This window comes from Apiospora aurea (assembly GCF_038362705.1).
Source record: "Apiospora aurea strain CBS 24483 chromosome Unknown utg000004l_segment0_segment0, whole genome shotgun sequence".
NCBI lineage: Eukaryota > Fungi > Ascomycota > Sordariomycetes > Amphisphaeriales > Apiosporaceae > Apiospora > Apiospora aurea.
Window position 1 is genome coordinate 654679 of NW_027117391.1, and position 23656 is coordinate 678334.

Sequence of the window (23656 nt, forward strand, 5' to 3'; positions counted from 1 at the left end):
GCAAGAGCCGTGATACCAATATCAGCACATTTACTTTCTAGTCTCTATATTCACTTCTATTCTAGTGCTCTCTCTAGGTGCCTCTTGTTGCCCCGCCTAAACAAAACGCTCTATCCCATGTTCTTCTTAACTTTGTTAGCAAGCTAACAGGTCTTGAAAGCCTCATCGGCGGCAACCGGCTCTTTCGCCGCCTGCTGCATCTCGGGCTCCGACTCGACCTCGGGCGGCGGGATGGCCATGCCGTACTTCTCGTAGGGGAAGTCGACGAGGGTCTCGAGGTACTCAGCCCAGCCATCATTCAGCTCGCCCACCTCGGCGTCGGCGCTGCCCCCGTTCCGGCTCCCCTCGTCCGCGGCCTCGTTCATGCGGCCCGCCAGCACCTCGGGCTCACGCCCCGCGTACTCCTTCTTCAGCATCGGGTGCGGCACCCAGACCACGCGCATGCCCGCGCGCCGCCCGGACTCGACGCCGGGGACGCTGTCCTCGAACACCAGGCACTCCTCGGGCCTGATGGGCTCCTCGCCCGGCGCCAGGCTCGCGTTGATCGTCGACAGCGCGAGGTGGTAGATGTCGGGCAGGGGCTTGCCGCGCCCGGGGCCGACGCGCTTATCGTCGCCCAGCACGCGGCGCTCCGAGGGGAAGACGGAGAAGAGATCTGTGAGATGGGTCGTCTTGATGCGGAAGTTGTTGGCGTGGCTGCTCGTCGCGAGCGCGATGTGAACCCGCTTCTTGTCTTTGCTAGCATTGTCTTTGGACGCGGCGGCGCTGGTGTCCCAGTACCGCGTGCGCCCGAGGTCGGCGAGCAGCTTGACGACGCCCGGGAGGGGCTGCGTGGTTGGGAAGTGCCGTTGTTGCAGCGCGGCGACTTCGGCTTGGTACTCGGCATCCGAGACGGGCAGTTTCGCCCACTCGCTGAAGATGGCGCTGGACTGCGGGAAGGGGCGGCCCTGGAGCTTCGCCTTGATGCTCCAGGGCAGACTCGGGCGGCCGTATTTCTCGAGCACGATGTTAATGCACAGCGTATAGAGGTCTTCGGTGTCGAGCAGGAGGCCGTCCATGTCGAATAGACAGGCGCGCACCGGGGGAAAGCTAGAGAGCAGAGAGAGAGAGAGGCGCTTGTTAGTCATTTTGTTCTTGTTGCGGTACTTACAGGAAGGGCAGAATGACGCCGCTGTGACTTACTCTGTACGAGGCGCCATTGTGGGATTGTTGACGGACACCTGAGAGATATGGTCTAGTATCGTTCCGCAGGCAAGCGAATATGAGTGCCAAATGGGTTTAGAAAGACGACTGCTTCAATGTTTTCAGGTCTGCATGTAGCCGAGCCGATCATACCATGTTTCGCAGTGGGCTGTCAGGAACCATAGAAAGTCAATTGGCGGGGCATTCAGACTCGATGCCCCTCCTTCGTCCCGGCGCCTCGTCCGATAGAGGGGTAGCTCCAAAACCCCTGTCGACTGTTTGCTGGTCACTGGTCGCTGGGCGCCAGCCGCCCAATCGCCTGAGGGTAACCAAAATGTCGGGTGTCGTCAGTGCTGCTAACGCTCCGATAAGTTTGGTCGTCTTTCAAACTTCTGCTCAAGCCTTCTACTTGCCGCCATATCTGATAAATTACACACCAAATGTCTTCCGACGCCCAAACGCCAACTCAAAGCAAAGACGACACAGCGAAGAACGCTGCGTCCGGCACCGAGGATGACGTAGCGGCGCCCCCGGAGAGGTTTGCGCCCGAGGAAGAAGCGGCATGTAAACAGTTACCCTTAGCAACAGCTCTTGTATGATGTGAGGGTATTCCAATCAATGCTAACACTCTATGTCCCGGGTATAGGAGCTCCTGGGCGAATCCAACGAAAAGAAAACCCAAGCGAACGCCCTCTTCTCCTCGGCCAAATACGAAAACGCCATCAACAAATACGAAGAGGCCGCCTCCGTATGTCCCCATTATCTCGACTACGAGCTCGCCGTGCTGCAGTCCAACATCTCCGCCTGCCACCTGAAGCTGGAACAATGGAAAGACGCCATCTCCAGTGCGACCAAAGCCCTCGACGGCCTCGGCCGCTTGGACGTAGCAGCAGCTGAGGAACTCGCCGAGGCCGAGAAGAAGCAAGCCGAAGATGATGACATAGAGGACGAGATCGTCAGCTCCGGCGCCCAGAACAGCGCGCCCGCCGCGAAGGCAGAATCCGAGGCCGAGCTGGCGCGTCGGAAACGGAAAGACGACGTCGCCCGGATCCGCGCCAAGGCCTTGATGCGCCGGGCGCGGGCGCGTAGTGAACAGGGCGGTTGGGCGAATTTGTCGGGCGCCGAGGAGGACTACAAGAAACTGTCCACGATGGATAACCTGAGTCCCGCCGATCGCAAGATTGTCATGACGCAGCTGCGTGTTTTGCCGCCGAAGTCCAAGGCCGCGCAGGAGAAGGAGATGGCCGAGATGTGGGGGAAGCTCAAAGACGTAGGTGTTTTCCTCTTTTCTCATGCTTTTCGCGGTGCTGTGGCTAACAATATGTGATGTAGCTTGGAAATGGTATCTTGAAGCCCTTTGGCCTGAGTACCGACAACTTCAAAATGGACAAAGACGAGAAAACTGGAGGTTACAGTATGAACTTCAAGCAGAGCTAGAGATAATACAAGAACGTATTCTGCCCCTGGTCATTCCAGAGTTCACCAAGTTTCACGAGATACCACATCTCAATGATTGCCATCAACTGTTAGGCGCATTTGATCAGCTGGTGCACACCTACTCATATGCTATGGTGGGTTCTTTTCTTATATCCATACAGGCCCTGAGATTATGCGCGGTATGCTTGATCCAGAAGTTTGTATATACTTAAGGCATGGTCACTAATACATGGCAAAGAAGACAAAGTCCCCCAAAGCATACCAAACTTGGTATGCGAAGTGATTGCCTACTGTGCAACCCAACACCCCCTAACCCAGCTTAACAATCAGTAGCAATGCCCGCTTTCGCCCGGCTGACGTAACTCAACATGGACGATCCCTTCTGCCCGTCACTCAACGCGAACCCCTGGTGCACCATCTCTCCTTCCCGACAGTTGTAGTCTACCATACAGGTCCCGCCGCTGCACACAAGACAGGATGACTAGATTTCGAACCCGGCCTCGTTCAGAGCGTCGAACAGGGACTTCTCACCGGGCACCTGCAGCACCTGATTCGGACTCTTGATCTTCACCTCGAAGGGTCGCCGTCTTCGCTGTAGTGCTACCTTATGTATGGGGTGCAGGAAGGCGGTGATGCCAATGCCGCCAGCTATGTAGATGTGCTTCAACTCCTTAGGAGACTTCAGGAGTTCTTTCCCGTCGATATCAACCTCGTCGGGTAGCTTTGTTTGATGACCCTTCGCGACCTTGGTGGTGCCACTGACGCTGAGAGACTATTGTGCAGGTATACCGATCCGCCTCACGAGTTGTCGTCTCGGCGACATCCAACTTACACCGTCGCAGGCTACCCGTCACCACTAACCATGCTCTAGAGAAGCACCGATCCAACCTAAACCGCAGATTAATATGGGGCGCGAGCCCCTGAGCAAAGTCATCTCCATCATTTTTGTCATCAGTGGCATCTTTACCATCATCGTTCGTCTTGGCTTCATCCAATGTTTCAAAGATGGACTTCTAGTTCCGCGGCGCTAGATCGACCTTCTCTATGAGCCTGTATTCCCGCCAATCCATAGGCGAGCGCTGCACTCGCACAAGCGGCCGTCGCGGGTGCACGCGCTCGACCAGCTCGTACGTATCCCCTACCCGAATATGCCTCGTCTTCAGCACGCGTGGGTACCAGCTGGTGCGCTCCGTTCCCCGACACATGTTATAGGCGAAGCGATGGTCGAGCCTGAAGCAGGAGCTGGCGCGGCTCGACGACGACGAAGACCTTAACCTCGACCTCGCCGCCGACGCGGAACCGGTCGACAATACACATATTCCCCTCATTGAGCAAAGTAGTGGACAAGCTCTCGCGGTCAGGGAGCCCCGCGGTCCATTCCAGGTAGTGGGTGGCACAGTACTGGTGCCAGCACCTTCTCGGGCCCGCCGTGCAGGCGGTACTGGACCTCGGCGCCGGTCGGGCCCACGGTGCCGACGTGTACACGGGTCATGGGGCGTGGCTGGTCGTTGATGGCCGAGCGGACTTTGATGTCCGAGTTGCCCAGGGGGTCGGATCTTGCCCATCCGCACGTAGAGGAGGATGCCCGTGGGCGACAGCGGGGCTTTGGGGAAGACGCCTCCGCTGTTGTTTTCGTGAAGCGAAACAGATATAGTCGTTTTCATATTATAGTAGCAAGTACGACACAAGGTAGGAATATTGAGGGCTAAGTTATTAGTTTACTTGACAGTTCAAATCCCATCTGTACTGGATAACGAAGGTCCCGTCTTGCGTCCCCAGTCGGCAAATCCAATACATCAGATGAGAACAATTTCGCTCCCCTTTAGCTCGGACATCCCAGCATCCAACCGTTCTATAATCTCACCAAACATGGCGCCGTGGAAATAGCAAGGCCCGACAAGCTGGAAACGTGCACCCAAAGGACGCAGAACCAGTGGGATACGGCAGCCGTAGATGAATGCCACGCAGTCGCCTCGATCCAAGTCGCGAGGGCCTTTGCCGACCCGGTCGTTCTTGGTGACGAAAAAGGAGGACGCTGACTTCTCGCTGGTTTCCTTGCTCCGCATCAGAAACTCCCGGTAATGGCACTGTAGCTGTCCAGGGTCGCTTTGCAGCAACTGCTCATAGTGCTGGCGGAGCGATCTCCTCCCGATTTTCAGTCCTGCGAGAGTCCACTTGCCAATCTTCAGTCCCGTGAACGAATTCAAGAACCTCGCTTGGCTCGACTTGTCCGGGGAGTCTCCCAGACTGAGGCAATGGGCGAATCCCATGGCCAGCCGGATGTAACGCTCGCTGCCGGTGTGGCACTCCAAAGTCCACGATCCGGGCGTATGCAACGTCTTGTCGTCAAATATCATGGTGCGGAACAGGACTTGAGCATGGTCTTCTTCGCCGCTTGGAGAGCGAGGGTCGAGCCCGTTCGGCTCAACCAGCCTCAAGAGCCCCTGCGGGCTGTTTTGAACGTTCTTCAGTGTCGTAACTGCCCTGACGGTGTCGATTATCACGCCACGAGTCGCCAGCATATATGGAGGAGGTCCCACTGCGCCTCCTGGATTATCTTCGTTGGGGTTGGGCGACTTGAATCTTGATGGGAAACCAATGCTACGTTTTATTTTCAATGAAGCATTGAAATGTGCAAGATGGCTGGCAGCCAAGTATCGGATGTCCACGCCGTGGGTCCCACGATAGTCGGGAACCCAGGAGGGTAGATCAAGCTGAGGTCCGTTTCCCAGATTCCAAAGACCGGCCGTGAGCAAGGGCGACATGTCGTAGCCCGCCAGAAGATGTTGACGGGTGAAATCAGTGTAGATGTCTCGAACCGATCGCGAGTAGTCCGCGCGAATAGGGATATTGTTGCACACTCCGATCAGTGCGAAGAGCTTATCTCGTGGATTTGTACATTGCAGCCGTCGCGTAGGCTCGAGGACATTTCTGAAGTCCTGGGCCTCAGCTTCGCTGACGAAGAAGTGGGCGAGGTCGAAGAGAGCCCTTCGAAGTTCCAAGATCCAGTCACAACTGACTTGGGCCTGGAACCGTACTTCGGGGTCCCCGGAGATTTTGTCCAATTCTCTCATGTTCTCCCATGAGATATTGTATGGACCGCAATGCACAACGGCCTTTTTCGCCAGCACAATCTCCTGGAACATCCACATCCGTTGCCAGTAAGGTCGCCGAAGCAGGTTAATCAGTCCCCGGCTGCTGTCCTGGTCCAGTCTGATCCTCTCAATAAAGTGTGGGTGGTCCTCCAGCGTACCGAGGTTTGACAAGAGATCTATCGCCTGCGCCACGTTATTGCCGTCTTCTGCCTCGCCAAGAAAGATGCGAACACATTGGGCTCCCGAAAAGATGGCTCCCATTTTGAGTACTTGTTGTTCTCTCTCGGCAGTATCTTCCTGGTTGATGCAAACCCCGTCAATCCAAAGAATCCTAGTGCAGGATTCATGTCTCATATATGTGAGAGCGGTATAGAGGCTGCATGTGACCGATATATCTTGGCCGTTAGCCTTCAAGGACCATCGACCGTTGGGATCACCCCATTGATACGAAATAGCGTCATAACTAGGCACCTCTGGCGAGCCGTACTCGATCTTGAACATGTCGACGAGAATGGGCGCTTGTCGGGTAGGGGGTCGGATATAGCTTGAGCAGGCGGGACTCGTCCTGCCTTAGCGGTAGCGAGTTGTAGATTTGCCAACGGTGTTCATCTGACCGTTCCATTCTCAGTCCAGTATCCAGACCATCAGTGTAGCCAAGTAGCTCTCCCTAGCCAAGACGAGAGGAAGCCCCCAAATGTGCTATGATCAGCACAAGTGTAACCGACCAGCATGATCTGCCTTTCGACACTATGGCCAGGTCTTCCGGGTGCGACGCAGCGGTCTGTTGGATATTCGTGATAGAGGCAACGGCATTCGCCATACAGTTCAATCACCTGATAGCATATATCGAGTCAGGATTAGCTAGAGACGGAGAGAGGTGGGGAATCTGGTGTTCAAAATGGATCAACTTTGCACCACAACGTCGAGATATTTATAAACTGTCCAGGCTGTAGCGCGGCTGTGACCATCATGGGCACACAACACAACAGGCAGCGGCAGATGAAGTTGTACTACAATGGTCCGCGGCAGATCAAATGGTGCCATAGCCGTGGGGCATACTTATTAGGCGGAACAGAGGATGTGCTATAAAGAGGCAGGCTAGGCCTACCAGAGTCCTAGTCGACTCGGCGTTTGCCTGTACAAGTGACATGTGTAGCACAAACTGCGGAGCGATATTTCGTAGAAATATTGTGATCTCTTTCTTGGGGGCTATCAAGTAGGTAGGGTTGCAGTGGGGGCGTAGACAGAGGACAGGCTGAACCACTTATGCCAAAATCAAGTCGATGTTTATTTTTATCGATATGCGATCTCGTCATCATTGCCAAACTCTAGCCCCCAAATTATTTTGTAGCTTCATTCGTCGATAGCACACCGTATTCATAATACAAGGGTAATGTACACGTACAAACTCACATCCCCAACTCACCCGAAGTAGACACCGATCGTGGACAGGTAGGTCCAACGAGGGGCTACAACTGCGCCCTCCCCTCCAACCTCCTCCGTCTCCTCTCCTCCCTAACCGCCTTCTTCACCCTCGCCGCCTCCTCCTCCGACAACCGCGCCGCCTCCCCTCATGGCCCCATCCGGTCCCCTCGTCGCCTCCTCAAACAGCCGCTTCCCCAGCAGATCCGAGAGGTGCAAAACCCGCGTGCTGACCGTGGCCCCGTCCCGGCGGTTCTTCCCCTCGCGCCGGCTTGACGCGATCTTCTCGGTGAACTCCCAGAGGCGGCCGGTGGGTACTAGGTCGCCCGTCGCCGGGTCCCGCGACGGCATCCAGTCGTGCGAGATGCGCAGCCGCGCCGGGTTCGTCTTGGCATCTTTCGACTTCACGACATACAGGATGCCTTCTTCTTCGAACCGGCTGTACGCGTTCTTGAGCGTTTCCTTGTTGACGGCCTCGAAGTAGGAGAGGTCACCTTGGTGGTAGAGGGTCTTGCCGAACTGTAGAGGGATTTTCAGTAAACAGGTGGGAAAAGGAGAGCCTAAGCTAAGATACTGACCAACTGAGCGCTGTTCTGGGCTTTCGCGAGCTCAATCCAAATATCCTTCTTCTGGTTCAGCGGCGGGGTGAGGCCAATCAGCGAAGTAGCCGCCAACCAGCTCGCCTCGATGAAGGGCCAGATGAGGAAACAGTAGAAATCGTAGTTTTCGCGCCCTGCCGTCCTCTCTTCATCCGACAAGCCCACGGTGATGATGTTGCCTCCCTCGTCGCGCGCCAGGTGGATGATACGGTCGTGCTCGAGCCCCACGAGCGTCTTCTCAAGGTTTGCGGCCAGGCCATCAGCGGGGAAGATGAACTCGCCGCGGAAAAGCGAGGACAGGAACAACACCTGGCTGCGCAGGTCGTCGTACCCAATATCCTGGACTGCGGGGCCGCCGCCGCGCTTGACGCGTGTGTACATGGCAGCGCTGACGAGGGCCTCGGAGATGAAGAGGTGGATGGTCATGTTGCGGTAGAACGACAACTGGAAGCGGTCGACGGCATAGTAGGTCGGCTCCGCAAGTCCAGAGACGACACCCACGAGGTCCTTCCCCAAAACATCGAGGCCGCGCTCGACCACATCCGAAAGGGGCGCGGTGCCGAAATGGGCAACGCGGCCGCCCTTGGCTCGCACCCGGTTTGAGAGCCACTCGACGCGGCGCATGAGCTCGGTCTTGCCGACTCCACGGCCGCGCAAGGTGAGCAGGACAGTGCCAATGAGCGCTGTTGGCATTACTACAGAAACATCGTTGATCTCCGATAAGACCTTATAACCCATGGTCCGCAGCAATTTCTGCTTGATGCGGACTGTCTCGGGAGTCCTGACCGACAGATCGCGAGGGACGCTGCCAGCGGCAAACTTCTTGAGCTGGTCATCGATATAACCTCGCAGGCTCCAGGGTTCGTGGAAGCGCACGTCGACGCGGCCGAGTTTCAGGGACAGCACCGAAGTACCACCGCTCAGGAAATCCGCCAGGTTCTCCTTCTTCTTGGGCACGCCCAGCAGCTCCGTCACGTATCCCTCCGTCTCGATGACCTTGTCGTACTGCGTGCTGACGGGGCAAATGATGGCGTCCTCGACGCGGCCGGACAGGAGGCTGTCGAGGATGAAGCTGAGGATGCCGAACTTGGGTGAGAGGAGCTTTCCCGTCCGCGAGCGCCCGCCCTCGATGAAGCACTCGAAATTGTACCCGTTTTGGAGAAGCGTGTCTATGTAGGTCTGGACCAGGGTCGTATAGAGGGAGTCATTTCCGAAGGAGCGTCGTATCCACATGGCTCCGGCATGTTGCAAGAAGGCGCCCACGACGGGGAAGTTGAGGTTGTCGCCAGCAACGACGACAGGTAGGGCGAGACCCAGCCGGTAGCAGATCAGCTGCATAGAGACATAATCCACGTGGGATCTATGCGAGGGCAGGAAAATGATGGACTGCTTTTTCCGCTCGGCCTCCTCCGCAACTTTCCGTAACCGTAAGACTTCCTCACTTGAGACATGAATGCCTAAAGTATATACCATATCAGCATTTGCGCAGGTCAATCATCACCGGCCATTCGTCACTCCTGTACGTACCTTGATGGTACGCTCTTGTCAAAAGCTGTGTTACCAAATAGTATGCTCCCCTGATGAAGGTCTTGCTCTCAAACTTGCAGATCATATCGCTTGTAAGCTTGTCGGCGACCTCATGTAATCCTTGATGTATGGCAGAACGACGATGTGCCTTCTTAGCTTCGAAGTCCGGGTCGTCTTTTTCGGAGCCAGCCATCCTTCTCCTCCACCTCCAACCGCAGGTCGGCCAACTGTCGAATGCGGTCTTGCAGTAAAGGGGCCGACACGACGGCATTCTTCATCTGCTCCGAGAAGCCTGAGTAGAAAATGGGCTGCCCAATGACCTTGTCGTAGGCTCGCCATCCCGTGCCCGACACGTATAAGGATACCTCGCGCAGGAACTGTAAGGGCTCGGAGCGGAACCGCGCCATGTGGTGCATCAGGGCCTCCTCCTTCTCTTGCTGCGCGGGCTCGACATAGCTCCGCGGTTGTAGGGTAATCTGGTCGCCGAGTATTTGGAGATCGGGCGCCGAGTCACGCGTCGGGTCGTCGTCTTGTGCCATTTTTACGTCTTCAATACCGTTGGTATACCCACACCTCCTACTTTGCCATCTATAGCTTTGGATCTCTAGGGATCTTTTCGTGTTGTAACCTTCGTCTAAGCGGTCGAGGACTCTTCGGATGGTACAGTCGGCGAGGCGTAATGGGGTATTTGTCAATTATGGCAGGGTGATGACTTCAGCTTCGTCGCTGTCTACAGTTGCCCGTAGTGTCGTGGAGAAGTCACGGCGAGGAAGCAGTGGGCGCTCCGCATCGAACGGCGAGCATGGAAAGAATTGAGAAGCGAAACAGCAGGACTGATGATCAATTAAACGCGTGATGAAACAGTAGAATACGAATTGGAAAGCCTTTCTCTTGCAAAGGAAATAGGTGCTAATCATAGAAGAAAGTCGTCCGTTACTTTGTCATTGGTCGTTGTTTCCCCAAGAGTAGGGACTGGAGATGAACTCTCGTGATGAGTGATCGGCGCCCTGCAGCTTCATGCCGAGGCTATCTAAACATGTGAACAGCGCTGCCAATCGTACGTCAGACAAAGTAGAGACACCTAAAGTGCAGCTAAGTGCAGCCTGGGACACACAGCTAAGCTGCCCGACAGGCGCCACTGAAACCAGCTACCGAGCTCACCGAGCGACATGGACATCGCTGTCTGTCAGCCCCACGCCACTAACTTCTGGGCCTGTAGCTGTAGGGGTGTTGGTGTTGGGGTGGCATCGGAGATCTGCCCCGCCAATACCACCGCCCACTGCTCCAAAGTTTATCACGCCTGATCCATTGCGGCTCCAAGAACTTTTTTATTTTTGCAGGCAGTCAATCCATTCACTCCAGTCAATCAATTCAGTCACTGCCAACGACGCAGTCCACTTTCCACGTCAACACCCGCCCCATTTCATGGGGAATTGGCAGGAAAAGCGAAAATGGCTTCGTCAAACCCCCAGCCATTGACGCAAGAGCTCCTAGCCCGCGCCCACAGCCCCGACAGCGCAGCGCGCATCTACAGCGACAAGATCCAGCACCGACCGCTCTACCTGCGCCCGAACTCGCCGCCCCCCGCCGCCAACGCCCGCGCCGCGCGCCGAAAGACACGAGACGAAAAGAACCGCAAGCGCAAGTCCCAGAAGCCGAAGCCCCTCTCCGCGTCGCAGCGCCGCAAGCTGGGCCTCTACGATGTCCCCAAGGAAGGTCGGCGGTACGCCGTCTTCGAGCCCCTGAAGAAGCTCTGGGTCGGTTACATGCGCGAGGTGCTCGGAAGCCACCTCTACACGGGAGGACCTACGTGCGCCGCTAAGCTCTGCGCCGCCGAGTACCACGGAGCCGAGGTCGAGGTGACGCGCAGCGGCTGCCCCAGCCGCGTCGGCCTGAAGGGCATCGTCATCAAGGACTCCAAGTTCGCTTTCGAGATCATCACCCGCAAGAACGAGCTGAAGCTCATCCCCAAGGAGGGCACCATGTTCCGTCTCTATATCCCTGCCCCCGTACAGGGTGCGACCGACACGGCGACGACTACCTCCGCCGATAAGAACGACGAATCGAACAACGGCTTCAGTTTCGAGATACTGGGCGACCAGTTCCAGTACCGGTCGGCGGATCGCGCCAACAGGAAGTTCAAGGCGCATTACTTGGAAAAGATCTGATAAGATTTTCAACAAAGCATCCACAATACATCTGCGCATCGGTTTTGTTCGGCAAACCTAAGCAATTATACCCATCATTCAGACCTGCAGTTGAGCTTGGAACTCAAGTCTCATGAGCAACCAGCAGCCTTCAAAATAATCCTCGTGGAAACCGGATCTGGATCACTGTCAGCAACACCATGGCCGATAGTACAATACCAGGCGAGGAAGAATAAGCAGTGCAGTACAAGGTGCATACAACCGTATGACATCAATAGCAGGAAATCACAAGTCTTTTCTTGCCGTGAAGACCCCCCACTAGCGACATTATCTTCGAGCAGAGCAGTCGTGCAACAACGAGTGGGACCGGCAGTTCGCTCTCTGGCGATACGCAATAAGCCTTGAAAGGCGGAATCCATGATCCCCATCTTCAATGAGCTGCAAACCACTGAATTGTCCTGGTATGATGTATACCAAGAGCAGGAATTACCAACATATGTCTCAAGAAGGCCGTTAAGAAATGCCCATCAACATATCAGAGGTTCTGAACAGTGGCGAGAGGGGTGAAGGATCTAAAGCCGGCGATCCTGCGCGCCATCTGCCCTCACTGGGGCAGTAACCTACACAATACACAGGCGATCAGTCCCAGTGTCCGCTTCTCATGCGGCTGTATGTGTATGCACATCCAGTGTATGGTATCGAGCCTTCTGTGATCTTTGCCGTATCGCGCTGACATACTTGGGACATCTGGTAAACGACCGCACATTCGGATTGCACAAGTTTATGTGTTCAATGATAATGAACATGAGCCTATCCCGTCTTTGTGGTACCTTGACACGACGTCTACGACCAACGAGGTCTTGAGTCCTGGTATCCAAAATCAATACAAAACCAGCAAAACTGCAGAACGAAGGCAAGACCTAGTTCATTCCTCCCGCAACCATTGTGAATTCTCTGCTTTAATACATTATAAGGGTTGTGAGACAACAGTAGCAATATTTAACGCAAATGAGGTATATACACATGAATAAGATGGCCCGCCCCCTTTACGTCGATCCGGACTCGGGCGACTGGTCGGTATACAATAAATCCCGCCGCCTCGCTTCCGCCTCCTGCCGCCGCGTCTCCGCGAAAGTTTCCTGGCGTATCCGCTCGCGCCGCTCGTGCATTTGTTTCCCTTTCCTCAGGAACCCGATGACGGAGAAGGAGAAGGCGAGGGAGATGAGTAACAACAGCACGACGGCCGCGACGCCCGTCGCCGTCGCGTTGCCTCCCGCGCTGGCCCCCTTGGCGGCCCACGGCGGATCGGCGGGCTGGTCGTAGTAGCCCCCGTCCCACATGGGCGCGGGCGTCGCGCACCCGCTGCGGCCGTAGCAGGTCGAGCGGCCCCAGACGGTGTAGTGGTTGTGCACAGCCTGGGCGCTCACGCGGTCGACGCCCGGCGTGAGCGTGGCCGTCGACGTCGTGGTCAGCGAGTCGTAGTCGTACTGGTAGTCGGCCCCCGTGAACGTCGACACCTTGTTCGTCTCGGTCCACCACGACAGCCAGGTCCCCACGGCCACCGTCTCGACTTGCAGGACGTCGACGGCGGTCGTCATGGTGGGCGGGACGGCGGCGGCGCAGCCGATGCTGCCGTAGGCGTACTCGTACCATGGGAAATCTGTGCCTGTGGAGGTATTTTCCGGGCTGTCACAGGTGAAGGAATAGACCGAATGTCTAGGTGAACTACATGTCAGTATTCCGCTTTTGACTATTTCGGGGACAGGATTGATGGAGGTTCCTTACGTAGGGCAGCACACTGCTTCTACGATCGTACTGGGCCAGTACGGGTCCTTGTTCCTCTGCGCATTTGTCCCCGCGCACGCCGTCGTGTATCCCACCGGGCAGCCCGAGTAGCTCGGCGGCACCTCGTCCACCCGCGTCGTCGCCGAGCGCGGCACGCAGTAGTCGCCCCCGTTCCGCCAGTGGTACCCCAGATTGTAGTACGCGCACGTCCAGAGGTAGTCGGCCGAGGCGGTCGTGCAGGCCGGCAGGTGCGCGCCCGTGGGCGACTCCTGCACGAAGCTCGTCACCCTGTACAGGTGCGCGAAGGACTCCCGGCACGACGGCGCCGGCGTGAACTGCGGCGGCGGCGGCGTCGCCGTGCCTACGGACATGGTGTAAGCCATCGTGATCGTCGTCGTTGGCGGCGGCGCGCCGCGGCTGGATATGACTGGGGGGAATTGATTCCCGGCGCCCCCACTCTCCGTCTGTCTGTCGTTGATCGGACGATCAAATGCCCTTGCGACCAAAATCAGAGACCGTTAACCCGCAAAGCTTTCCGGCAGATAAGAAGTATTTTGGGGTGACGATCATATTTGCATGTACATTCAAGCGAAGATGTTTCGGGAATCGAGACTACTGGCGCCCACATGCGAGGCGGTTGGTTCAGCCGCCGCCCCTAGGCATTGCATGGTGGTCAGTCAGGTGTCGCGGCACAGCAGGTAGTCCGAAATTGGTCTACCAACCGACAGGCAATCTTGGCTCAGAGGCTCAGAGGCTCCTATGTACGGCGTTCAATTGGATTCCCATCCCGGCGGAACGGCTCCGCTGCTGCCTGGGCTGGTCGGTCTATTTTCGACAAGAAGCGCCGGGGTGGGCAATCAGGGGCCTTCTGCCCGGCTGGGTTGAATCGCAGCATACGGTAATGCCACCGGCTATCACCGTATTTTAATTTGGTACAGGCTATTATTGTTGGCCTTGACGAAGACTAAATCTCTCGCGCGAGTCGAAGTCCTTCAAATGATCTCTTTACATTGTAGATCAGTCGATGGTCGAAGGATGGTCCTCTTCAGCTCCCAGGCGGAGACGAACCCACATATCACGAAGATGACAAGGGTATGGGCGCTCGAGGTGGGCCGTCTTACCCGGCTTGCTCGGAACATACGACTTCCCTCAGAGAAGACCCTCGATAAGGAAGGAAGTGCCAAATGTGGTGGATATAGCATTTTACCTATATTTCTAAGTATGTCAAATCCTCCGATGTGCTACATCTGCCGATCTTTCCTTATGAATTTGTTTGAAATGTAATAGGACTGTCGATAAGAGATATTGTCGTACGCTTCCTATCGGTGAATGCGCCTCAAGTCTGGTAACGCTCGATGACTAGCTACTTTGACCAACAAGAGTCGACGACTGTTTGGCTCTAAACAACCAGCACCCCTATACCACCTTGACTGACTCGATGAAGCTGCTCGCCACCACTTTTAAAGAAAAGAAGACGCCACCTGTGGAAGAGGAGATCATGGTGTTCTATGGCTGGCACAAGCAGAATATCAACAAACTAGCGGAGCCCGGTTCGGCCATCATCGTGTCTACTTCACTTGACGAACGTGAACTGCGCACCAGTAAGATTGCTGGTGCATACACAAACACCAATGGGATGGAGGGAGGGGGGGCAGGGCCTGTATATAACTGCCTCTATGGTGCTCCTACTCTATCCAACTACCTATCAACTTAATTGCAAGTATTGATTTCACCTCATCCTACCTCATTCGGAGGTTATAAGTTTAATCATGTTACATTATGCCTATGAACCGCGGTCCTACCGAAACCAGGACCTTGTAGCATAGTGGTAATGCATACAGCGCATTGTAGCAATATGTGTTGGCAGTACGCCGGTTCGAATCCGGCTGGGGTCGTCTTTTTGGGGTCTTCTTTTCAATCCTACCCTCTCACTGTGGACATCTTGGTCTTCTCTTAAGTTGTTATTCGGGACCCGGTGTGGCTAGCTGTCCGCGTGTCCCGCTCATGGGAGAGAACATCACCGCCGAGGCTGAGTAAGTCATAGCAGCGTGTGTGATGCTTGACAGTAACGAACGCCTCACCCCCACGGCTTGCCTGGTCATACCAGCCGTGAACATCGTATTCATGCTCAACTATTTGGTTGCATTTGCCCGAGGCGGGCTGACCAAGGTGGTATGCAGATGAAAGCCACCGCCGTCTTCTCGGTTATCGCTCACGGCTGAATGTTCATCGTATTTCTCGTGCTAGTGTTCGTTGTTATGGACAAGCTGTGATGTACAATACGACGACGAGCAGTATACGCAGTGGCTATCGTCTCTCGCTATTGACATGAGTCTTCCAGGAAAACATTGCATTCAAAACATTGCACCAAGGAGGGAACACTACGGCTGACGAAATTGGTTGCGTAATCGTCCCCGTCGTGCTTAGTCATGTGATTTGCATATCTATGACAGCTGATGGCAAGGTGGAAGCGAGGCGGCCGGAATCACAGCTCGATAAAAAAATACATGACACGGCCCAATCTGAGCAATGTCTGAGGATGCCAGTACAAAAACGCAACATCCGGAGAAATGAAAGCGGTACAAGCTTCTAGAATGCCAGCCTGCTCAAAGGTCGACGACGCAATGAGCGCTGTATCACGTTGAAAACCCCTATTAATCGACATATTCAAGACCAGTAACCCTACCATATACCGGAAAGCAAGAGTAGCTAAGTATATAACAGAACCAACGTGGTGCGGCATGTCATAGTCTGTTTAAAGAGCGATATCTTTAAGCTCGCTCTGAACATTATCTAGGTTTCTCCAAAGGGGGTATATGGTCGACTATACTCTCGACTAGGCACCGATGCTTTAGATATGGGATATTAATAGAAGTGTGGATGACAAGTACACATGCGTTGCTACGTTACGTATGGTATAGACATTGATTCATGCTAGTGCCGTTGGACATGCGCTTCGGCCCAGACATCCAACTTCGCTCCGCTTACGGGTTTTCAAAATCTTGACTAGCTCCAAGCCCAACCACCTGGGATACAACAAGTGTGAAGGATGTTATGACCACACAGTTGCATACCGCATTACCGTATGATGCTGCTCAAGGACCTCAAGGACTTGATAATCTCCGTGCGATTAGGACCGATGTTGCGAAAGGATCTGGTCCAAAAGATGACAAAGATGGGATACGAGGACCGGAGCTTTTGCGCTGCCCTATCAAACTACGTCATCCATAAATGGCATGCATGAGCACGGGCGGCAGTTCTAAAATCTGCGACTTGCTGACAAGCGGCTCGTATTCAGTCGAGCTTGCACATCTTGCCGCCAACAAGGAACGCGCTGTCCCAGGGCGGCTTAGTGAGAAACCATCGGCAGTGCAGATCTGCGTACTAGAACACGAACCACACGCCATTCGGCGCTATGGCTTAGATACTAGCCTCTGGACTATATAAAGCTCGGCGTCTTCCCCTTTACTAGTTGGGACGTCTAGATTCGCCATCGCATCATAGTTCCATTACATATATATATATATATATATATATACCGGATACTCTGCCCCCAAAGACAACCAATTCATATCAATCACATATTCTGATCGTTACAGTTCACCATGCTCGGCGCTGTTCTTTCTCTAGGCGCTCTCGGCCTGGCTGCCGCCGCCCCCTTGAAAGCCGACAGGTGGTTCCTCACTACCCGCCCACCCAGCAATCCAAGGGCTTCAATCTGGTTGCCAACCTAACCGACCCGTCCAAAGATTTCAAACCTTCCATCAAGAGCTGGCAGCTCAGTGGTCTCCACGTGGGCGCCGGGCTGGGCGATGCTGCCCTGACCGCCAGCAGCGGGCGACTCTTCTACCAAAACGGTACGTCGCTGTAACGCAAAACCGAGACACTAGAAATCATGTATCTAACTCTTGTGATGCAGGCACCGCGGAAGAAACCCGCTACAACCAAGCCCACACCCTCAGCGACGGCGGCACCCCGCTCTTCCCCTGGGGCATCGCCGTCGACGACGCGACCGACGCCGGGGGCGTGCTGCACGGCATCAGCATCAACGCCGGGTCGGGCCAGGCCGGGGTCCAGCTCGCGCAGTTCCCGGAGCACTACCCGATCCTGCGGACCCCGCAGTCGCCGGGCACGTACGTGGCCTGCAACCAGACGGTGCCATACTACGGGAGCAACTTCATCACGGTGCGCGCCACGTACGGCGACGCGCAGCAGCGCGTGCCGGACAACTGCGTCGCCATCACGTTGGTGCCGCAGTGCGCGGAACTCAACGACGTGCCCGCGGGCAGCTACTCGAGCCACGAGTTCGCCAACACGGTCAACTGCTACGCGGATGTGGCGTCCATCAACTGGTCCGAGTACGGGCCTTGAATTAGTATGGCGTAATGAGCGAGGAACTCTAATTTTGGGATATGATGAACGATGATGATGACGTGATGCATTTAAGGGAGCCTGGAAGCGTCGGATTTAGACTGTAATTAGACACGAGACATGCATTGCTAATGAATGTTACCAAATACGCACTCTGTTTCAGCTGCACTCGTATGAGGCCATGCACAAGTGATCGGGCCCTTTCTGACCAGCACTTTGGCAGTGTCCGATTTGGACGCCTCATGTAAACAAGCATATTACCGAGAGCATGTATGACCGAAGACGCATGATGGAGGTTGGATTAGAGCTGGTCAAGCGAAGTCAGATCAAGCTTAAAAACATGGGATGGAGTCATGTGCACGCATCGGCCGAAGAGTCTGGGATTGCAGAACGCCTCGGACCTCAGAGCAATCAACAATCCATAGTTCGTGAGAAGCAACGTCTCCTAGAAAATACTGGTCCTGAAAACAGTGTAGGATGCTCGCCTTCGCGGATATAAGGGACCTTTTAACGGGCAGTATCGTACACACAGTTCACCCGCATGTAGAAAAGGATATGGAATAGGTTACCTGCATGTGCATGATGTACCTGACCATTGAGTTTCAGATTTGCCAGATGCGAATTATCCAGCTGTACTGGCACAACTGCACAAAATCATGGCAGTACTGACCTAACCTCCAAAAAGAAAGAACCCGATCGTGCGCCCCGACACGGTCGGAGACGTGGAAAGGGGCAAAAGTTGATGAACCGGACCCGATTTGAACGGATGACCTTCTGGACTGGAATCAGACGCGCTACCGCTGCGCCACCGGTCCTTGCTGTACACTCGCTGTTGCTTGTGTACGGCTGATGGGATTTTCGGAGTTTGTTTAGCGTCATATCGGGAATGAGGAAGTGGGCGGCTAGAGTCGGGACGACCATTTTCTTGATACCCCTGCCCCGCCTACTTTCTCGCACCCCTTGTCGCCAAGAGCAGGAACAACATCCCAGGAAGGGGACGTGGAGCTTGAATCAAGAGCCGTGGCTCTTTGTAAGATATTGCCAGTGTCATATTGCCCTGCAATTATCCTGCTGATCAAAAACAAACAAACATGCCCTCAGTTCGACTGCTTAAAACGCCCCGACAATAAGGAACACCGGCGCCTAATCCGGACAATCCGGCTACTTACAGGATCTCAAACCGCAACTCTCGACATGATAGGGCGTTGAGAGCTATGAAACCCAGCTGATGTAATATACTTTCGGAAACGAGGTCATGGTGAGCTAATGGCATCTATACAAGTGCGAACCTTCTTTATGCCGAAGCAGCTCGGAGTTGTTGTCGTTAGTGAGACCCGACGTTTATGATATATTCCACCACGTTGTGTGCAGAGTCGCCATTTGCCTTGTGAACTAAAAGGCTTCCAACCGCCAATATTCATGATATACTGTCCAACGAAAAGAAACCATACTACCACGAAGTGTTACAACTACAGTCTCCCAGTCTCCTAACGTAGTACAACCCCAAGTCACCAGCAGCTGTAGACAAGAATGTCTCTGCATCGCGAGACCTTCACCATCTCCGGAGACACAGAGCTCTCCTACCTCACCAACCTCACTGACCCGAGCTCCAGAGTCCTGCTCTTCCTACACTTCTGGGGCGGCTCATCCAAGACCTACTCCCGCGTCCTCGACCACCTTCTCGGCGCCCATGGTGATGACGATGACCACTCTTCTCACCGTCACAATCACCGCCCCCAAGTCCTCGCCCTAGACTTCCGCGGCTGGGGCAAATCCACCGGCCCCCTAAGCGGCCCCAGCTCCCAATCCTCCTCCTCCATCTCCTCCCCGCCTTCCTCCCGCTCCTCCGACAGCGACACCTCCGCCTCCTCCTCCGACGAAGGCTTCCACTACTACAACGACTCCGTCTCCCGCCTCGCCGCGGACGTCGAGGCGCTGATGCGGCACCTCCGTCTGCGGGACGTGGTAATCGTCGGCCACTCCATGGGCGCCAAGGTCGCGCAGCTGGTCGCGGGCCGCTCCTGTTTCGAGAACGGCATGCATCGGGGGTCTATTGATAGGCAGCGGATGATCACCAAGGGCCTGGTACTGCTGGCGCCGGCGCCGGCGGAGCCGTTGGAGCTGCCGGGGGCGATGCGGAGGCAGCAGATTCATGCGTATGAGACGCGGGGGGCGGCGGAGTTCGTGACGCGCAATCTGCTGCCGGTGGAGGCGCCGGCGAAGGTTGCGAGCCTTATTGTGGAGTTTCTGAGAGAACTCGATTCATGCATCCAAGCATCAATATGCAACTGTCGTATAGACCTTGTGCTCCATAGATCGAGATTAAGATGTGCAATGCATGTAATACGTCCAGCCACGACGGCGATTGCACTATCGACCTTCCGTTTTGGCGTCAGCGCTTACATGTCCTACACATGTCGGCCCCGAGATGCTGATTAGCCGGATACGGGGGGTTATGCAGCGATGAGGCTGGATATAATACAGCTCCAACCCCTCCTCATCTTATACGAATCCTTCTCAGGTACTTGATTCATTGAAACATACCGAAGATGCGCACCATTAAGCTCAGCACCGCAGTGGTGGCCCTTGTGTGGTGTCAAGCTGCCGCCAGCAGCGCCGTCCCGCCGCCAACAGGCCCATACCACGTCGGCTTCCAGAAGCACGTCGTACCAGTCCTGAACGAAGCCGACCCTTTCTGGCCCAACAACATCAGCACCTCCTTCCTCGTCACAGTGTACTATCCCACAAACCAGGAGCCCGAGCCCGGCGACTGGACGAGGCCGTACCTCGACCCCGCCACCGCGGCCCTGTACGAAGAGCGCTACAACCTATCCGCAGGAAGCCTCTCAACCCTCCCCTCCCCCGGCTTGATCCCGGACGCAAAACCCCTAGACCGCCGCCACCACCACTCCACCCTCTTCTTCACCCCCGGCGGCGGCGGCCCCCCAACCGAAGTCTACACCCTCCTCCTCTCGGACCTCGCCAGCCACGGCTACGCCGTCCTGGCCCAGGACCACGCCCGCGAGCAGCCGTTCGTGCGGTATCCCAACGGGACCGGCATCTACGGCCTGCCCATCCTGTACGGATTCGACGAGCCCACCGTGCTGGCCATCCAGTCGACGCGGGTCAACGATTCGCTGGCTCTTTTAGAATATCTACCCACGCTGGAGACGGCGACGGGAATGAAGCTCAATCAGACGCACGTCGGGACCTTCGGGCACTCGCTGGGCGGATCCTCGGCAGCGGCCACGTTGCTAGCTGCGGAACAGCAGCAGCGCAGCCGTGGCGGAAGCAAACGGGCAGTACCGTCCTCACTCCGCGCCGGAATGAACATAGACGGCACCTTCTTCGGCCCCCTCGCCGACGTGCGCCAGCCCTTCCTCATGCTCGGCGCCGAAGCCCACGGCTCGGACGCGACGTGGCCCGTGTTCGCGTCGCTCCAGACGACGGCCGACCCCTGGCGCTGGGTCAACATTCGCGGCGCGCTGCACCACGACTTTAGCGATATCGGGTACTGGAAGCAGGTGGTGCCGGCGATCCGGGACGGCGACGGCCAGCTGGGTTCCATCGGCGGGGATCGGCTGGTCGAGGTTTGGCGGGCGTATGTACGGGCTTGGTTCGATGTGGCGCTGTTGGGGCGGGGGACTGAGGAACAGAGGGCGTTGTTTGAGGAGGGGACGGATGCGGAGTGGCCTGAGAAGATCTGGGTGGGCGGCGAAGAGCCGTATAGATAGATACTGATTACCCCAGAGTGTTGGCATTCGGGGAGTTGGACTTGGCTGGATCCTTATCCTGCTTCACGTTACTCTCGATTGAACGTCCCGACTAGGGTAGCAAGGAATGTAAGCATAGACATATGTAGCACACCCGAATCAAGATCCTCGTTCGGCATACAGAGAGAGTCGTGTCCATTACAATTTAGTGTATTCGTCTACCTATTCCTCAGCAGTATATCCATATCTATATCCCCCGCCCGCGACCCCGAGGCCTCCCCCACATCCACGAACCCAGCCTCATGCCCCATCCTAAACTTCGCCAACTTAACCGCCGCCTTGCCCCGCATCTCATCCAGACTCATCGGGGCCCTCGGCCCCGACACCGCCGCCGGCTGGCTCGCGTGGAACCCGTGGAACAGCAGCGGGAACAGCGAGCTCTTCCACACGGGCTGGCAGTCGTCGTTGTAATTCCGCAAGATCATCAGGAAGAGCATCGTCCCCGTCGCGGTGACGAGCGCGATCGGCAGCAGCAGCCAGCGCCAGTCGAAGTTGGTGCACACCGTCGTCCGGACGACCGACCCTTGCACCGTCTCCGCCGCGCCCGCGTCGGCGTTGCTCCCGCCCACGGCGCGGAACTTGTGCGTGATGGCGGTCGCGTACGCGCGGAACTGGCCCTCGACGCTGGCGGAGGTGGCGTGGCCGCGCGCGTAAAGGGGCGCGATCCACCACAGGTCCCCGCACCACAGCTGGTCGCCCTGGCGGCGGTCGTACGAGCACGTGCCCGCCAGCAGCTTCTCCATGAAGGCCTTCATCGCCATGCCGTAGATGGCCTCGACCTTGTAGAGGCACTCGTTGGGCGCCGTGTAGTTGGTGCCGCCGACGTCGATGCCGACGAAGGAGCGGCCGGGGACGTGGGGGATCTTGGTCCAGTTCGTGTGCAGGTCGTACGTGGCGCCGTCGATGGAACAAGGGGTTTTGAGCGCGGTGTGGTTCACGTAGGGAGAAAATGTGTCTCCGGCTGGGAGACCGGCCTCGACCCAGTTCTTGGTTGCGGGCACGGAGGAAACGACGCGCTCTTCGAGGACACCGCGGGTCAGCTTGGCGTGGTAGTTCTGCATGCATGGGTAGAAGGCGCAGGTGGTCGCGATGTAGTCCGTCACTTGATCCTTCCATCCGATACCTGCTTTCGCGTTGTGGGGGCATTCCAATTTGCCCGAGTCCTTGGTGCATGGTGCATCAGTAAAAGACAAGACCGTCAAGTTAAGCAGTGAGTCTTGGGCCACGCTGCGATACTCGTCCGTGAAGGCCGAAGAAGCCCACGAGAGGTTCCAGTCCGCGCGAGTGTTCAGGTAATACCCTTCGTTCGACTGAGACACCCACTGCCCGTTGGGAAGGGTGTAATTGGCGGGGGCGTTGTCGTCAGCCAGTGTGGTATTCACAGTTTCCTTGATGAACGGAGTGGTGTCGAAGCAGGTACTGCACATGGCCACTGACGAGTGCGTGATGTCATCGCCAGAAGAAGGAAATGTGCAGTTACCCGTCTCGCACGAGGCCACGATCTTGGAGTCGTTACTGCTGGGGTTGGCTATGGCCTGGATCATGGCTCCCTTCATGTCGACATCTACCTCCCACTGACCAGCTCCGATGCGGAAGTACTTGGCTCGGCCCGGCATAGAGTGCGCGATCGGGATGGACGCGTTTGCACCATCCAAGATCTGAGGGCAGGCCACCGTTTTAATGGCCTGCTGGGTAAAAGGCCCGATAGCCAGGGAGGAGATGGTGACCATGGCGGCAACGATGGCCAGAGAGGCCTGCGGCGCGACGAAGAGCAGCTTGAAGGAACCTGTGACGCTCCGGCTGGCGCTCTCAAAGTCGTTCAGATGGCTCAAGGGCCGTGGCTGACGGAACCAATCCCATTTGGCCTGGCTGATGACCTCGGCGGTGGCCACCAGCATGGTGGTGCGCAATATGGTGGCCAGCAACGCGACCAGGGTGTTGAGGTTGATGCTGAAGGGCCATCGTGGGACCTTATGACCTTCATAGTGACATAAAATGCCGATAATGGTGGCGATCAGTACCAACGAGACCACGAGGGAGACTATCTCCCATAGCCAATAGCGAATGACGGGGTGCCGTCTCGGCGGCAACTGGTTCTGCGCGTCCTGGTGGCCGCCATGGTGAATCGGCCTATATTGCGTGGACGAGGAGGAAAATCCAGTATCCGTTGGAGCAAAGTGGAAGTGCGGCTTGGTGGCGCTTGTTGGTGTCGTTGGGTAATCGGAGTCCAGCGTGTTATACCGGTGAAACGCAGGGGCTGGCGCGGCATGCTCGTCGGCATGCTCATCGCTTGTACCCATCCTTTGTTCACTCTCCGT

General features: G+C 56.2%; 10 protein-coding genes across 10 annotated transcripts; 6 read left to right on the forward strand and 4 right to left on the reverse strand.

Annotated features, from left to right (window-relative positions):
* Positions 1 to 143: 143 nt before the first annotated feature.
* On the reverse strand, positions 144 to 1127 carry PG986_005021 (HAD-like protein; the record flags this gene model as incomplete). The annotated part of the gene is made up of 1 exon (XM_066841243.1): positions 144 to 1127. The coding sequence occupies one exon, from the start codon at positions 1125 to 1127 to the stop codon at positions 144 to 146; it is 984 nt and encodes a 327-aa protein (XP_066701105.1).
* Positions 1128 to 1622: 495 nt separating this feature from the next.
* PG986_005022 (uncharacterized protein) lies at positions 1623 to 2619 on the forward strand (the record flags this gene model as incomplete). The annotated part of the gene is made up of 3 exons (XM_066841244.1): positions 1623 to 1775; positions 1829 to 2452; positions 2515 to 2619. 3 exons carry the CDS (start codon positions 1623 to 1625, stop codon positions 2617 to 2619), a joined length of 882 nt encoding a protein of 293 aa, XP_066701106.1.
* Positions 2620 to 3100: 481 nt separating this feature from the next.
* Positions 3101 to 6215, reverse strand: PG986_005023 (HET-domain-containing protein; the record flags this gene model as incomplete). Its single annotated transcript, XM_066841245.1, has 3 exons — positions 3101 to 3391; positions 4022 to 4242; positions 4484 to 6215. 3 exons carry the CDS (start codon positions 6213 to 6215, stop codon positions 3101 to 3103), a joined length of 2244 nt encoding a protein of 747 aa, XP_066701107.1.
* Positions 6216 to 7229: 1014 nt separating this feature from the next.
* Positions 7230 to 9801, reverse strand: PG986_005024 (dihydroxyacetone phosphate acyltransferase; the record flags this gene model as incomplete). The annotated part of the gene is made up of 4 exons (XM_066841246.1): positions 7230 to 7655; positions 7715 to 9192; positions 9263 to 9410; positions 9469 to 9801. The coding sequence occupies 4 exons, from the start codon at positions 9799 to 9801 to the stop codon at positions 7230 to 7232; spliced, it is 2385 nt and encodes a 794-aa protein (XP_066701108.1).
* A 912-nt stretch (positions 9802 to 10713) lies between these two features.
* On the forward strand, positions 10714 to 11430 carry PG986_005025 (uncharacterized protein; the record flags this gene model as incomplete). The annotated part of the gene is made up of 1 exon (XM_066841247.1): positions 10714 to 11430. The coding sequence occupies one exon, from the start codon at positions 10714 to 10716 to the stop codon at positions 11428 to 11430; it is 717 nt and encodes a 238-aa protein (XP_066701109.1).
* A 1011-nt stretch (positions 11431 to 12441) lies between these two features.
* On the forward strand, positions 12442 to 14908 carry PG986_005026 (uncharacterized protein; the record flags this gene model as incomplete). Its single annotated transcript, XM_066841248.1, has 7 exons — positions 12442 to 12486; positions 12645 to 13129; positions 13175 to 13490; positions 14211 to 14301; positions 14348 to 14413; positions 14482 to 14504; positions 14639 to 14908. The coding sequence occupies 7 exons, from the start codon at positions 12442 to 12444 to the stop codon at positions 14906 to 14908; spliced, it is 1296 nt and encodes a 431-aa protein (XP_066701110.1).
* Positions 14909 to 16799: 1891 nt separating this feature from the next.
* Positions 16800 to 17565, forward strand: PG986_005027 (uncharacterized protein; the record flags this gene model as incomplete). Its single annotated transcript, XM_066841249.1, has 3 exons — positions 16800 to 16811; positions 16868 to 17051; positions 17114 to 17565. The coding sequence occupies 3 exons, from the start codon at positions 16800 to 16802 to the stop codon at positions 17563 to 17565; spliced, it is 648 nt and encodes a 215-aa protein (XP_066701111.1).
* Positions 17566 to 19095: 1530 nt separating this feature from the next.
* On the forward strand, positions 19096 to 20004 carry PG986_005028 (uncharacterized protein; the record flags this gene model as incomplete). Its single annotated transcript, XM_066841250.1, has 1 exon — positions 19096 to 20004. The coding sequence occupies one exon, from the start codon at positions 19096 to 19098 to the stop codon at positions 20002 to 20004; it is 909 nt and encodes a 302-aa protein (XP_066701112.1).
* A 110-nt stretch (positions 20005 to 20114) lies between these two features.
* PG986_005029 (platelet-activating factor acetylhydrolase) lies at positions 20115 to 21299 on the forward strand (the record flags this gene model as incomplete). Its single annotated transcript, XM_066841251.1, has 1 exon — positions 20115 to 21299. The coding sequence occupies one exon, from the start codon at positions 20115 to 20117 to the stop codon at positions 21297 to 21299; it is 1185 nt and encodes a 394-aa protein (XP_066701113.1).
* A 197-nt stretch (positions 21300 to 21496) lies between these two features.
* Positions 21497 to 23638, reverse strand: PG986_005030 (uncharacterized protein; the record flags this gene model as incomplete). The annotated part of the gene is made up of 1 exon (XM_066841252.1): positions 21497 to 23638. One exon carries the CDS (start codon positions 23636 to 23638, stop codon positions 21497 to 21499), a length of 2142 nt encoding a protein of 713 aa, XP_066701114.1.
* Positions 23639 to 23656: the final 18 nt, after the last annotated feature.